Below are 18340 nucleotides of genomic sequence, written 5' to 3' on the forward strand. Positions count from 1 at the left end.
TTGAATGAAAAATTATCTTTGTTATGGGAAAATAATTATCAATACAATATTATTGAGGAACTGTTACAGCGTAAAATACTTATAAAACACAAAAATTATATTACGACGTGTTTTATTATAGATGACTGATGTTATAATATAATAAATGTATTATAATATATTAATAAAACCTTCCTATATTACGTAGAATCTTTATAACATAAATAAATAGTAAATACGATTTTTTAAATAGACTTAAAGTATAATAATTTCTATTAATTAATTTAAATAAGACAATGTATTATATAACTTATAATTAATTAGGTATACTTAGTATAGAAAATTTAATTTATGACAAAACTTAAGTAGTATTAATGCATTGTCCTATCAATATTTTTGAATGTTACAAATGGGTTGTCATTTTATACCAATGAATTACAAATATATTAACATATCAGCAAAATATTTCACTGTTATTATTATTCACTTTTAGTTTAAAAAATAATTTATATTTTTGGTTCAAACCGTTGACATCATAAAATTATATAAAGAAAATATTTTTAAATACATAACTTTCTTATAATATTATGGTTTTTAAAATGAAACAATAATAAGTGTTATATTTGTGTGGAATAATATTTTACTGAATTGTAATTCAACATTTTATTTTTAATACAGTATACATGCATATTATTTAGATATTATTTTAAGGTATATATACTATGATTATTCAAATAAACTAAATTATGCAAACATTTTCCGCCACTTTAGAAAAATAACCAAAAAAAAAATAACTAAAATCCAAACAAAGACGTTACACTTCCATAAAACAATCGTTTTTCACGAAACATATAATATTTTCCATTTGTAGGTAGTTTTGAAGCGCACGGTATTCGTAATTTGTACACACTAAAATATACAGAACAAAACCGATATGTTTATGACCGGACGTAGAAGTGTGCGTGGGAGCTTAGAATTTCCATTTTATCCTAAGGAAGACACCACCAACGGGCAAATGTTAATTCTCAAAACCGGCGGAGACCAGCAATAAATAAAAATTTAAGACAAAAAAACCCTTGGCAGGACCTTGTTATAGACAATATGATGTAAATATATAATATATACCTATACTTATCAAAAAGTAACAACTACCTAGTCGAGAATAATAATTACCCCATGAAGTCCAGAGGCACTTTGGTATACAGGAAAAGTAACATACATAGTAGGTACCTACAATCTACATAATATAATACTATTGAGAAACAAATAGGTATCCATTTCACCCCGATGGGGCAAAGTTTAACACAAAATACTTTTACAAAATATAATATCTGTCATGACAAAGTCATGATATTTGTAACGAGATATGATATTGTAATACACGTTTATAACTTTATATACAGATAACGAGATAACCGAAGAAATATATCAAGCCAATTATAATATATTATACATATAAATGATAACTACTGCAAGTTGCACATTACAAGGTAAATGTAGGTCAATAAAAATTACTTTTATGATACTATTTTAGTTTCATGGATAGACGAAACCTATGAGTAGGACGAGTAGGTGTTTGTTAATCAAAAAAACAAAAAAAATATTTATCATTGGTAATTTATAAATATATGAACTTAATTATCATTTATAACATAAATTATAAAAGAAACTTAATAAATCATAATATAATAATCTATATAGGTACTCAAAACTATTTAATAATATTTTTAATTTGAATAGTTTAAATTATTCGCTTTTTAACTTAAATTGTATAGTTATTATTAAATTATAAATCAATTAATTAATTAAATATAATTGTACATTATATTATCATAAAACTGCGTCGACATTAAAAAAAAAATACTTAAGTACTAAGTTTTGTTTATTTCAATCTTAAAAAACCAATTTGAATAAAGATTATTTGATAATTATTTACTTATAATTGATAATGATTTAGTATTTTTAGAAATAGTTACTAAAGTAAATTATCCTTAACAAATTTAATTTTCACGATTTATAGACCTACACATAAACGATTTTTAGTAGAAACAGTAAAATCGTTTGATAAGAATAGGTTGGGTTTATGCATAAATATTGTAGTTTCCCGAAGGGCTAAAAACATGTTTCTTATATCTGTTATGATAATCGGGAATAGATCTATTGTTTTATGCATTTATAGACAATAACGAGGAATGGATCCAGATCGAAGTATGTACATTGTGCATCACACAAAATATTTATCGTGTTTATTTTGAAGTATTATACTAATTCATTCTTAGTTCAACTTATTTTTATTAAATTATTATTCAGAGATGGTATAATATTATTACATATAATGTTGAATATAATGTTTAAAATTAACGAATATGTAAAAGTATTATCATAATAATTGTTCTACTTTTTATGAATTATTTTTTATTTATGTCCAGAGTTCAAATAATTTATTAAATTACAAATTATAAATCTCATTTAATATAGTCACATTATTTATTTAAGTATATTATAGTTTGATTATTAGATTAAATTTGTGTGTTTACACGAGAAATTTGTTTTTATAGTATTTATGTAACGTGAGTTCATGGAGTGGGGGGGGGGGTGGCTTGATCCTTTAACTCCGTTGAATTTATCCTTGGTCATGTAATGGTGTAACGTGTAACATTTAATTGTTGGCAATATTATAAATCATAATTTATAGGTAATTTTCAAGTTTAAAATGTTGATAAAAATATATATTAAATGAATATTAATCATTTATCTAAATTATGAATATAAAGCACAATATAAATCAGTTAATAAAAGATTAACAAAGAAATAAATAATAAAATATAACTATTAGTTTTGTACTCAAATATAAATGTTATGTTATGTATTTCAAATTTGACTAATCAATTAATTTTAATTTTTCTATCACAAATATGTACCTATAACATATATTTTTTTCTAAAAATTACTGATAATAGCTTAATAATCAAATAGGTAGTGATAAAATGTAGTTTAGAGGATAAAAAATCAAATATTTATTTATTCCACTGATATAAAACCAAAATTATGGAACTAAAATTGAAAGTTTTCATACATTAAAATGATTATAATTTAAAAATATAAGTAAATTTCACTTTTGTATACGGAATTTTACCTATTTCTTAATATTATTTCTAGGAGATAAATACAATCATATTTGAACTGAAGACATATCAAATTAATGGATATTGATGTGAATATAATATCATAGTGTATTAGTGTAAAGGAAATTTAAGTCAACGTCATAATTATAATTGTAAGCACGTCACGATTTTTACACACAAAATGTTAATAGTATGGCTAAGAATTATTTGTATTATAATTCATTCTGACATAGATAATTGTATTATCAAGTTTTCAATAAAATTAACATATTATTATTAACTTTTCGTCGAGGACGATAAAATTATATCATAAATTAGTAAGCAAACTGTTTAGATCCATTCAAGAATTATGTCAAAATGTAAAAACCAATTCCTTTAAGACACATTGTGTACATTTAAATATTTAAATATTTTACAACTAATTCCAAACGAATTCTTATTTTCTGTATAATAATCGTGTTTATATATAAATATACTAGACTTATAATATTTCATACAGACTTATACGACAGAACTTTTTTCCGGTTTAATTAAACAGTCCAAAAACTGAAGTGCAACACAAAAACATCGCTTGTTCATTTTTTATTCAGATCATTTTCTCAACTTTAAAGTTTCTTCAACAAAAGTAGGTATATTGCTTTTCAGATTTAATATTTTAGAAACAGAATATATTCATCTATAATTAAATATATTTTAACATCATTTTAACAATCATTGATACTTTTAATACATAAGTAATATATGTTATATAAAATTTAGAAATAAATATGAAAAAAATTATTCAAGTAACAAATAAATGTACACGTATGATGTATGAATATAAAAATAAGAAAGTTTTAAAATTACACAATATCAGACTGTTAAATTTTGATATTATATAGATCGAAAATAGAATCTAATATTCTAATTGGAAAATACTTTAAAAAACCATTTATTGACATTCAAAGTGGTGTTTCTAAGCATTGAAAAATGTACAATTCTAATTAATGTGTTGAAGAGAAAACATTTAAGCATAAGTGCAGTATTTACCAATCTCCATCCTAAATCGTTTTTTTTTTTAATGAGCCATGATTTAATATTATTTTAAAATTAATATTGTAACATGCCAGTCACTACTATAATACTGTCCTGAAGTAAGGGAAATTAAATTAATACTCAAAATCAGCCGCTTTATGTATTCAGTCAGTATTTTTACTATGTAAAACAAAACTGTACAATTATATCAAAAATTAAGGTTCAACATCTTTATTATCTGATGATAATATTTATTATTATTTTAACTTTCAATTCTTCGTAATATTGTATTTCTTAAAATGCTTCGTTAAATAACTACTTACTACTTAGTACTAATAGTACTTAGTATATTATTTATAAAAACATACAGACAAGCGTGTTATTTAAACTTGAAATGTATTGGTAAATAACTTATATAATACTATTGCTTTGTAGAAATTTAATATTTTTAATTCGGAACTAATACAAAGTTTAAATAAAAATAATGTTAATAGACGAATCAAAAAAAAAACGTGTTTTCAATAATATTATAATTGTATAATTATTATTATGACTTATGAATATTCTGTATATCGATATCAATTTTGTATTATTATTTAAAATCTTAAAATCAAATATTATGTAAAATCTTTGACCTAAGATAAGGGTTTTGATTAAATTATTAAAATAACGAAAAAAAAGTTTAGCCTTGTTAATCACTTGTGCGTGTAAGACGGGTCTTAAAGTATAATATTATATACTGGATAAACATATTTTCGACTTCTTTACTTAATTTTAAATGTTATATAATTCTTAAGAATTAATAGAGAGAGCAAGAGAGAGAGAGATCGACCGACAAACGAAAAAAAATATTATTGTAGATTTGGCGCCTCAAACGTATCAGAGTAGTAAACGGGTCGTATACATGATTCGGATTCAAGTGAGTCTTTGGTCTTCTTGACAGCCCGTAGGTGTGAATTGTAAATTTAAAAAATACCGGTTCATAAATTATAAACGTACACAGTGCCGTACGTTTTATTCACTTTATGGTTAGTTTATGATTGGTTTTCATGGATTAAATTTCACGACGACACTAAAATATAAATAGGCATAATTAAAACTTTAAATTATGTACGACTGTCAATCTATGTTTGGTTGGGTCACGCAGGTCCAAAATACAGTTTTCTATTAATTTAATACATCTTGTTAGTAATCCCTACATTGTAAAAAATTTCATAAGTTTATATCCGTTAAGCAAAGCAAACATGATAAATCGCAGAGTATTGTGGCTATGAGAACTATTTAAGGTATCACCACATGTGTCTTAACCCGTAGGAGTCATCATTATAAAAAAGTTAATTAAACTGAGGGATATTATATGAAATAATATTACAAAAAAAAATGTATATTCTTTTTAAAAAAAAATTAATAATATTTACATTATGCATGATACGTTTTATTAGCCGTCAATTAAAATGAACAGGGATCGGTATTTTATTAGTGGAATTAAAAGATACTTAACAAAATAAAATAATTAACTATAGAAACACACTAAACGAACAAACTAAAAAACAATAATTTATTGCTACAACCAAATAAACCAATACAAAAATTAAAATATTTATGCTGATAAAAAAACCAGGAAGATAATGAATTGATTTATATTATACAAAATCATATTTATTAAAATATTTGGTTAGTTCTAGAGTTAGTTTCTAATTGTGTAGGTATCTATATGATAAACTGGAGTCAACTAAAAGTCATTCAAAATTATTCATATCCACTTAAAATATAAAATACCGTCAATATAGTGTGATACCACTCACCACATATATTATATAAGTACCTACAAAGGAAACGAGATAACCGAATGTTATTTATTAAAACCTAATACATCATTAGTATGTATTTCTAAAAACTATAATAATTTATATGAACATTTATAGGTATATTAATTATGTATATAGTATCATTATATATAAGTATTTGACAATCCAATTGTACCTAACGATTAAATTGAATGGATATATTATTTTCTAAATGATGAACATGTGTACCATTTTTCCAGTCATCGTTATTTTAGCCAATGTTGCTTTATGACAATTCCTCACAATAGTTTATTAAATCTTTTTCGGGTAGTATATTAAAAAAAGATGGTAATTAATTCAATATATACAATATTGAATTTGATTTACGCATTAATGACCTATATACAACTATGACTTGTAACTATGAAAGTAAATAATTATTAAGTCGACATTTTAATGATTTTAACTTTTTATCACTCTTTTAGCAAATTATAAAATTATGCAAAATTGAATTTTGTCGTATATTAATTATTAGACATAATATAGTATAATCGATGTAAAGAATAACTTAATTCCTTTATTACTGCAAAGATTCAAAGACGCAAAATAAAATCCCATCAAGAAAAAGCTATAAATTTTCAATCGATCGCGGTCGAACTCATAATTTACGCGTCAGATTACGCACGCTGGTTTTTTGAAAAAAAAAATATTAGTAAAACAAAAAAAAAACCTAACCTTTTTGTCGTCGAGCCAACGCAATAAAAACGTGTGTAGAAATTTTTATACCATTATTATTATTATTATTGCTACACAAACGGCTCATTTTCATAATATACGCGCGCGTTATACACCCGTCGGTTGGCGCGACGGTGCGACATTACGCCTTGCCAACAAAACGCTGTGCGCCACCACAACTGCTGCAGCGATTGTCACACAGGACAAACGGACAGCGGCGGCGGCGGTACTTAACGGGCGGCGGCGTACGTTAACAGTTTTATTAGAGCGATTCACGCACGTCGCTATTAATTACGGTCAAACGGGCTGCAATAACGATAAACAGCTAGCTAGACAAAACGACCCCGCGCTTTACACGCGTGTTTTGACAAAAATCCTAAGCTCGCGTTTTATTTAATCGTTCCTTTTTACCCGACAGACGACGTATATTATATATTATATATATATATATTATTATACGTATATAATATAATAAATTATAATAATGTACACGCAGAGAGGTCAAAAATAAACCGTTTCCGCCCCTGCGCCTCCACAGCCGCCGGCCACAGAGTTGTGAAACAGATGTGTTGTACAATGATGTACTGTATGGGCGAACCAAGGCATATTATACGACGGTTGCTATGCAGCAGCGGGTATATCGTTGTCAAAGTTAAGGTGCTCTCGGAAAACGCGAAATGCGTCTGGTAGTATAGCGTCTGGCGGAAATCCTCCGGAGGCGAATGATACAATAATAATAATAATAATAACAACATAACGAAATAATACGCGATATCGTTTTGTTATTAATATTATTATGCGCGTGGACGACGCCCGAGGAAGAATAATATGAATTGCATTCTCGACGTGTATTATATAATATTATACTATATTATGCAGTGGAGGCGACGCTCACAAAGGTCTCTAGGTCTCAAAAGTGTCACGTGAATGAACTAATCTGGATGAGTTCAATCTCGAATAAAATGTTTCGAATTCCCAACACGTTTCAGACGCCTATATAATACTTGTATTATACCGTGTGTGTGTGTGTGTGTATACATACATATATATATGGTATTTATGGTATTCACTGATAACATTATTTTGACAACCTTGCGATTTCGCTACGTACCTACTATACCTAGTGCCTACCTATAAACGAGACATTTTTAAAGGAATATATTATATGCGCTTATCACTACAAACATTTTAAATTAATCAACGATATATAAACTGAATTGCTCATACCTTACATACTTACACGCACTACCTATACTTTTTAAATATTAAACTAAATTAAAATATACCATAATAATGTACTTAAATAACATAATAGCAGTTCAATACGTGTTCGGAACGCATTTTTAAGATATTAAATATTAAAACACATATTATAAATATATTTGGTTATGCAGCACCACGGTTATAACTTATAAGTTTGTTTAACAGGGTATAAATATACGGATAGATATGTATACATTTAATATCAGCTATAGATTCTAGATGCAAAAATATGATATTTTTTAAAGTCATGGTTTTTATTTGTATTAGGTCTGATAAATTCCACCTGCATACCTAGCTTAACACTCCTACGTTAAATGCAGCTATATTGACACAACTGACAAAAATCTCCTATCATCAATATACTGTACGTTTCGGTTGAGTAATTGAGAAAATTGAAATGGGAGTGGTCTCTAGTCAATGCGGTGGCACCTATTATGATAATTTGCATAACATTTCATCGCACATTAACAATACTCAGGATTATCCTGATCATTTTTCATTAAAGGGTTACTTTATAGAATAAAACCATTGAAAAAAAATGATTCGGCAAACAAAAACAAAACCTTAAATTCAAAATACACGATACTAGTATTATTTATAATTGTTATTGAAATATCGATTATACATTCTATTATCGTAATACATTATATGTGTATACGGTGTACTTCTAATAATATTTTACATCATAAATCATGGAATATTTTTATTTAAGAATGAATAAATAAAAATAATTAGAAAATTGAAAATTAATTTGAAGAGGTAGGTAACTCAATTAACCAACCCAAACGTTATAACAAGCTTCATTATTATTATAATTATATGGCACATAATAATTAAATAAATGAACAAATTTAATTTTGTCAATATTCAACATCGATGTAAAATAATATAATTGCATGTAATATAATAAATATTTTAATGAACATTTATAAAAAATAAACGAAATACACAGTCGATGTAAAATTAAATCCCATTAAACGTATAACAAGTAACAACATCCATCTCTTCATATGGGGATAGTGTCGTGTCATTTTGTCCTACTACAACAATGTATTCAATAAGGGGAAAGGCGTACGGAGATTTATACAGCTTTCTGCAGTGTCAACTCGTGGATACATACAAAACTGTCTGGCGGCGTCCGGATAAGTGCAAAAACGCACTGGGGGACAGGATCCTGTTTGCAAATTAGCAAGTCCGTTTTTGCAAACACGATATTCACACGGCGGTAGTCACGACACACAATGCTCAGATTTATAAATCCCAATTTATTCTATTACTATATTTTTATTTACTAACTAAACAAAAAACAATTTTTTTTTAACAAAACTACCAACTTATTCTATTTACAAAATATATTGACGTTTTAGTGTTAAATTTATTTTACCTATTAGATTTAAATTAGATTATAGATGTTTTGTAAATATTAAATATTTTTTTCAGTTTTCGATAAAGCGTTATCTGGCTTTAAGATTAAATATTTGACAGTTACTCAATGAATTAAAAGCACACAGCAGCTGACAATATATTTAGAATGATTTCTGTGTTCCTATTTTAACAATCGCATTTTCAAATTTTCATATTTTACTTTTACGAATCAATTTAAACATAAAGATATACGTAGAAATAAATTCAATTTTTATTATTAGGTCGGTATACGCAAAATATACATTCTACATTAATAATATTAGATAATCAAATATGAAATATAGTTATCGAACACAAAAATTGAACTTATAACATTTATTCAATTAGGTTTTATAGAGTATTTGAAATTATATATTAAACAACTAATTTTAAAATCCCGTCTACACAAAAACATTTACTGCTTTATATATTTTACCGGTATACATTGAATAAGCAGTCAAAACTATAGGTACAGCTTTAGCTTTAGCACTAATACCTCTTAATAAATTCAATACAATATTTAAAACTGATGCAAACTATGAATTTTATCCAAAAAATATATATTTGGTATATATAGTATAAAATATAGAATAAATAGTGAAAATTGATAAATATTCCTTTCTTTTTCTTTTAAATTCGAATCGATATATTTGAAAAAAAAATATGTATTAAAACAGAAAACATAGAATATCTAGATAACGTTTAGAACATACCGACATACCTACATGCATGTTTCAATAGCCGCAAGCCATAAACTACCGACCCTAATAATTATATTGAGCCAACTGTGTAGTTTAGGTACGTACCTATATGTATTTATACCTAACATTATGACGAGTAACAAATTCCTACAATGAACCTAAATAATTATCATCCCCTTCACTTGTCTGAGTGACTGAGTAGATTATACTCGTACTTACATGTCATTATATTTTTGAAATATCATGAGAATGTAACACTGCATAAAGTGATGAATTGTTAATACAGTACATATAATTAAGCAATTTTAGAGCAATACATTTTTTTCTAACTCAAAATTAAAATTTTCTAAGCTAGAGTAAATAAAATAGTAAATTCATAATTGTTTTAATTTTTAAATCGTAAGTATAACTCAATAATGTTTGTTATAAAATAGTATTACTTTTTTGTAATGAATTTCAATAAAACAAATGTATTAACATTTAAGTACCAACCAAATTAATAGTTACGAAGAAATTACAAATGGTTACAAGTATGTACATAATAATATAATTATTTGTTATAAAAAATAACATTTGTATTGTAAAATTACATCAACAGGTACATCATGCTTAACATTAATTAAAATAATGTAAACTTGCTAATTCTAAATAGTAACATAATATTATGAGACATGAGTTATAATGAATAGTAAGACATAAATTCCAAACTAACGCAGACTGCCAAAACTACTACTACTAATAACAATTTTATTTTACTCTGGAATATTTACAAGATAACTCACTAGACTGTCATACGAATTGTATTTTATTAATTACTCACACAATTTTTAACACTGAAAATAATTATGTTTTTCAATAAACATTATTTTTATCGTTTTAAATATACTTCATCGATTACGTCGATATTTAAATTTGAAACACAAACATATTAGAATTATACTTAATCACTTAAAATAACAGGAAACGTTTTTATAAATAAAGAGTACGGCATACTAGTTGTTTCGCGTGTATGATAAATTGAAAATACATATATCCTGGATGATGGCTGTTACATTGAGAAGAAATCGAAAAGTCTACGCACGTGCGGACGTCATATCGTTAATAAACGGCCCTGTTATTTCTCACCTATGCAACCGGTTCACGCTGGCCAGCGTGACCGGAATCGATTCATAAATAAAGAGATTCCAAAACGAGGAGTACATAATATACAAAACACCCTGGGCCAGATGGGAAGAGGATAGTGAGTGTATGCTGCGGCTTGTTCGTATGCAAGAGAGATGGAGATGGGGAAAAAAATAACACGAAAACAGATTTTAATCTGATGTCCGTCTGCGTTTTTGTGATGCTGTACGCCTGTACCATGGGGTACAGTCGTCGACTGTATAGCTTGCGGGGGTCAATGACAAAAAGAGAGAGAAATAACAATTCATCCATTGTTAAATCTCAACGATAGTTGATCCACGATTGCATGAAACTGAACGATTACAATCGAAATAATATATAGACCGAACTAGCCAATTTGATGATCTGCAGTAGAGCCTATCGAAATCGGGGTCAATAATATATGGTCGTGATTTTAATACAACTAGGTATAGTCTATAACCACTAATATTTCCTTTTGCGTATAGTAAGAACGTTCCAATTTTTTTTTTTTTTTTACTGACGATAGCGTCATAAAAGATTTATAGTAATTTATACTTACTACTTAGGTATAGTTATTTAATATATATCACTGTCAGATTAGTACGACTACATGTCTAATAATAAGTATTATCATAAGTATACTATGTGTATTATTTTATATAGTACACAATAAATAGGTACATATGGTATATTTGTAACTACGTTAAAAAATTAAACTGTTATAAAACTAAATAGTGTACAAGTCACAACAGCTCAAAAATAACAATCTTTTAGTAGGTATTAATAAAAGAAGATTACTATTGTGTATTGTTAACCAGTATCTTCGCTTTCTATAGCTCTGTCAAGAATCTAATAGCCATAATTATTATTGATCTTTCAAATAAATACAGTTCGACCCTTCAGGTTACTTTTCAAGATGAAATTAATTTTTCAGAACAGAGGTGTCAAATTAATATGTGTTTTATTGTCTTATAATTCATGAGTTACTGAGAGCTAAAAAATGTTAATAAATAATAATACAGATTATTATTTATGACTATATGAGTATTTAGCATTTAAAAGTTTAGACTATTTGGGTACATAATTATAATTATTGTTCAATAATCATAATTATTTATAATACAACAATCTACGTATTGATGTTTCGCAACATTATTGACAATATATTCGGATATTATTATAAGTACAATTAAAAATTGATGGTGTTTTCTTTATTATATATGAATTAAATAATAAAATTATAAAATATAAAATAATATAAAAATATAAAATAAATAAAATTACTTTTATTTTGTATAAGCGTTACGTTAATATTTTATTAGTTTTTAAGTCAAAAATTCAGATTGCAAGTAGATGTAATTGTGTAAATACATCTTAAATGTTATAATTTACAAACACGATTTTATCAATTTTTAACTTACTAAACTTAACATAATTTAACCATAAATTCTAACGATTAAACCAAGTAAAACCGATAAGTTTAACTAGTTAAGGAAAATTATATAGGTCTGCAGAATAGTATAAACTATAAAGTCAAAAATCACGAGAAATTGTTTTACAACTTTCTTCTCAATGTACCTACTCAAACGATTCGTCACTAAAATCAATTACAATCTAACTATTCCTAAATAAATCTTATATAATTAATATACAGTAAAATTAAATAAATCCAATGTTTAAAATGTTTAACATAATATAATATACTAATATACACCATAGTCTAGTATAGATAATACTCAAAACTTATAACGATAACCGTGTATCATATACGAGTGTCTAATAATATATTTTAATTTAGGTTTCTATTGTAATTTAATACTTATGATCTATGATCTATGATATATGATCTATATAACCTAGCATAGGTATAAGCAGTAAAGCAATAATATTATTATTTAAGCCCTAAATACATTCCAAGTTTTTTTTTAATCATAAAAAATTAATTTTACTAGATATTTATTAAACATCAAATTTGTTTTTAATCAACTATTTTATACTTTCTAAATGATGTGTTGATAACTATTGATTTATTGACGTATAATAAAAAACTGTTTAGTGTTTATTTTTGTTGTATTTGTTTTTATTATTATATAACATAAGTACTGAAAAATAAATTTAAAATCCATATTTACGATAAAGAGAAGCCAAAAGAAAATGTGTATTGTTGTGCAAATATGCTGTATACCTAATTGTAATTACCTATAATGGTCATAATTGGCTAATTGAAGTCAAAATGTAATATGTTTTGTATTGCGCTTAATCATGAATATTTTTTCGTATAATATGATATAATAATATTATCTTATTATATATTACTATTATAGTAGTTATACTTGCTATTGTAATATTGTATAGGTGTAAACAATTAATAACAATAATGCACTGATTTCATTGATAAAATTAAAGTAAACCAAACCATACGGTCGTAATAAGTAAATTAATTCATAGGGACCTAGAATATTTTATACATTGACAATCGATGATTATTGAGGTTTTTTACGGAAACTGCAGACAACTATTACGGCAAGTACTGAAGTTATCGTATAACTGAGTCACTGACTTATGTTTATTATAAAACTTATTCTCATTTAGATTCAAATTATATTAATTTTTTACATACATAAAATATTGGATAATTTATTAACAAACTTGTCCTCTTTTGAAACATTTTTTAAATGTTATTGAAGGTGGTAATTTACTAAATCAAATAAAATAATCAATGGACTGCGCAATATTCGTCTATCAGCTACCTACTATATTTTAATAAATTCCGACACAAAGTGAGTAGTGCAAAATAAAAGTGTGCATTACAGAATTAAGAAATGTGTACTTTTTTTTTTTAAATTAGGTATAATTAATTTTAACAGTTTGCCTTATAAAAACAGTGGTATGAATGTGTTTTCCTGGAAGCAAGTAGAAGTAAAAAAAATAATGAAAAGTCAAGTTTTTTATCGATTAATATTCTATATGAAATCAATTATTTTTTGATTGTTTTGTGCTTAAGAAGTATATTTCCAAAGTTTTTACGATAAAAGTAACTCCAGTTTAAAAAAATATATTGTGTAATTACTGTAATTTTTCGTCATTATAATAATTTGAAATTGTTAGGTACAAAAGATGTTTGGGAGACAATAAAATCCTAGTTTAATATATAATAATAATCTACAAAAAAAATGTGTCGTATGAATTTATGAAAATAGGAGGAACTGGTGTCTGGTGTATCTAAATTACTAAAATTTAACTTTAAATAGTAAGATCTATCAAACTTTTCAAGTATCTAGATTTAGAATTTAGATACACGTATATTTGAACACTACATAAATACAATTAATTCGAAGTAACTCCAACCAAGCGTCAACCCAACATCCCAACTATATGCTTAACATAACATCTATCTAAAAGGATACAAGGAACAAAGTGAATAATACAGCGAGTTGACATAATAATATATAATATATTATCTAATGATAATAAGACAGTAAGGTGTCTTACTGTCTTATTACCTTGACGTGCCATTCTTAGCTTGTAACTCTGGGAAACGGGAGAAGCGTTTTGTCGGACCGGATATTATGAGATTCGCAATATACGAGTACCTACATAACACACAAGACTCGTTCCACTGGAATTTTGTATACACCACTATAATACTTAAAACGTACTCGCAAATGACAAGACGAGAGAACAGTTTGATCGAGAATCGAACTGCATGATGTATGCACAAAAAAAAAATGCCAGTGACAAACGTGTTTTTAAATTATTGACTGAAAATATCTTCGTTAACTTATCTTAAGTATACCATATAAGTACAATTTAGACCGCGGCCGTCGAGGTTACTATGCCTTCTATGTGGTTTATGTTTTTTTCCATTGGTCAGTTTAAAAGAAAAACAACGGCCGTTTTTTAACATAGATCTATAAAGATAATGTTTATATGTCTGTTTTCTACACATGTAGTGCACCGTTTTCATGTCGATTTTCGTGAATGTGGTGGAATTCTGGCAAAACGAGTCTTATTTACATATATTTAATACCCTTCCGAAACCACGAAATGCCTGCCCAGTTTTCCAAACATTACGAACCTAGTTAAGCATTAGATTAGCTGTTAATGCAAGACTGATCAATCACTTATAAGTTATAATGCATGATATCATTCACAGGTTCCTGGTATTAGAACGACATTACCTACGATCGTTATTTAAAATTTATCGCAGTTTCACATCATTGTATAATGTATTGCGTGGGCTGGTAAAATTCAAATAAACCTTGATAAAATACATATTTGAAAATAAATATACGTCAACATTGAATATACTTCAAAATCCCAAAAATTAGAATTCGGTACTTAAGACACCGAGATTTTAAGATCAGAAATGTATTTTGCGCAGAGGTTCAAAAGAACCATCAATCAGAGTGACACATTTTTATATACGGACTATGAGTTTTTTTTTAATACATAATACGTTCAAACTTAATTTTTACTGTTAAAAATTAACATTTATAGTGATAACAGTATTGAATCCAGTACTTATGCGTTTGTAGGCATACAATTTATATCATTTTAAAATCGAAATTTAAGGTATTACACGTTAATCTAACAGAATAAGGTACTTACGTTTGCATTCGTTGGGATCGCGAACAGTGGCCCTGGCCCAGGGCCTGTCGAAATGGAACGGCTTGCACCTTTCGCAATCTCGTCCGGCGGTGTTGTGCTTGCAGTCGCATACCAGCGTGCCCCCGGGACCTGACGGTATGCACTTGGACGCGTGTCCGTTGCACTTGCACCGGCCGCCCACGGACAAGTCGGACACCGCATAGTGGTACGTGCGGCCGGCGGACGGCGACGCGGTCGTCACCGGCACGACCACCGTGGTCTTCTCGGGTTCGTGTCCCTGCAACTCCTGGTCCGGGTTCAACATGAGCAAATCGGCGCCCGTCTTGTTGCCTTTCAGCGGTTCGTCCGAATCCGATTTCGGGTCCATACCGTCGCCCAAGATGCTGCCGGTCGTGCTGGTGGTAGTGCTAGTGGTGGTGGTGGTAGTGCTGCTGCTTCCGGCCGACGATTCCGGAGGCGCGGACGGGAAGTGCAACCGGTTGAATATGATTTTCACGTCGGTGGCCGTCACCCAGTCTTGGAGCACGGGGCTGTTGTCGAAGTCGATGGCGCTGGGCCGGCCCTCGAGCGTGCTGAACGCGACCCGGGACGCCGACGACCCGGCCCCGTTGAACCGGTGCGAGTCGGTGCACAGGGCTTCCTGTTCGTTGGCCTTGGTGATGACGGCCCGGTTGGGACGGCCGTACACCTTGCGGCACTGTCCCGAGTAGAACTGGAACGGTTGCCACGTCTTGCCGTAGTCCATGCTCTTGTACACGGCTATCGAGTCCGGTTTGGCGGCCTTGGGACAGAACTGCAGGTTGATGTACGTGAGCTCGTACTTTTTGCCCAGGGACAGCGTGAGCGTCACGTTGTCGGGCGGCGGTAGGGCGGACGCCGGGTCCACCGGTTGCGCGGACAGAGTCTCGGACCGCCAGCACGTGGCGTTGTACGGGTTGTTCGGGTCGGTCAGATGGGCGGCCGGGTGACGGCGCTTGGGCTGCGAATCGTCGCACGTGTGACACACGCCCTGGGACGTGGGTCCCAGCTCGCAGTACCGCTCGGGACCGTTGACGCCGCACGTGCTGGTCGCCTCCACGTGACCGCCGTAAGCGGCGTTGACGAAGTCGGGCACGCACCGGCGGGCCCGGTCGCCGTCATAGCACGGGTCGGCCGGGTCCGGTTGATCGGACGCGTCGGAGACCGTAGCCCGCGAAACGATCGCGAAACACGCGACGACGACGGCGAAGGCTACGCGGACGTTTTTGCGGCACGCCATCGCGATGTGATTTTTATAAGTGAACACGATAATGTCTCAATCTGTCGGACACGACGAATTATTATACGAAATATTATACGGGTAAGTACTCGCGAATTCAGCGATACACCCGAAAAGCGCAGGCCATTTAACCGATAATAATAATATGTAACGTTGTCGTACTCGTCTTTTATAAATTTTACGTATTTTTACGCGCAGTTGGCCGGACGCCAGGCGTACATTCCCCCGCGTACGGGGTGGCCGCGGTAGTTACGACTATGAGTATTATGAATATATTATAATATATAATCGCACGTAATAATATTACGAACACTGCGGCGGCGGTATAAATCGCGATGCACACGCTCGGAACACACTGTTGTACGCACGCACGCACATGCACTGCTGCAGCGAACGGTCGTTCTCTGTTCGTTCCTCGTTGCGCGCGCGGACCACGACGGTGATACACGGGACCGGAGACTGACTGACTGCCGCGATCTCGGGCGGCAGACACGGTGCCGCGCGTCTAGCGCGCGCGGCCGGGGCGGAGCGGGACTCGTGCGCTCCAATCGGGTGGAAAATGGTCCGCGCGCCGTAGTGGGGCTGCTGCCGGCCGGCCGGCCGGCGGGAGGAGAGGTGAAATTGGCAATCGGGCAAATCTCCTGTACCTATGCGGTTATTATAGATAGATACCTATACTTCTTTTGCTTCTGATTCTGCAGCCTCTGCTTTATGTGTCCACGATGATGCCGCTTCTTTATTTTCGTCTTCGGCGATTTCTTCGGTTTCTACACATAACATCATCGTTTTCGCACTTATATATATTTGTGATATGTTATATGTGCGTATATATTACATTATGGTATACGTCGTCATACGGTTCTGGAGAGTCGACTTAACTGCAGAACCCACTTAACCCGTGCAAGTCAAACGCGCGGACGTCGACTTTTTTTTGTCACCACTGGAAAATTAAGCGAAAATAAAGAGTTGATACAAATTTGAAAAACGAATTCAACGAGATTTTGGCATTTGGCAAGATACCATGTCGAAATTGGTAAGCTTGCGCATGCAAAATTATTTCTGTTCGGTAGTAGGCACTCACATTAGTGTGTACGACTACAGTCATTAATTAACAGTATTATAAGTCTCCTATCCAGTATCCAGTTAGATGCAGATTCGTTTAAAAATTAAAATCTATGTTAAAAGTGACTTCGTCTAACAAGATTTTCCCCTAAATAGACGATTTAGACGAAGCAAAGAAATGTTATGTACTACAAACGTCAAGGAGAAATAATTTATTTTTATTTATGTATTTTGTACTTCGTACAATCCCTAATGAAT

General features: G+C 30.3%; 1 protein-coding gene across 1 annotated transcript in view; it reads right to left on the minus strand.

Annotated features, from left to right (window-relative positions):
- LOC114122232 (netrin-B-like) overlaps positions 1-17499 on the minus strand; it is a 72288-nt gene extending 54789 nt beyond the window's left edge. The window contains exon 1 of the mRNA XM_050203078.1: positions 15763-17499. Within this exon, the coding sequence (XP_050059035.1) occupies positions 15763-17020 (1258 nt within the window). The 5' untranslated portion in view covers positions 17021-17499. The remainder of the gene's footprint in view (positions 1-15762) is intronic.
- Positions 17500-18340: the final 841 nt, after the last annotated feature.

This window comes from Aphis gossypii, chromosome 3 (assembly GCF_020184175.1).
Source record: "Aphis gossypii isolate Hap1 chromosome 3, ASM2018417v2, whole genome shotgun sequence".
Lineage (NCBI taxonomy): Eukaryota > Metazoa > Arthropoda > Insecta > Hemiptera > Aphididae > Aphis > Aphis gossypii.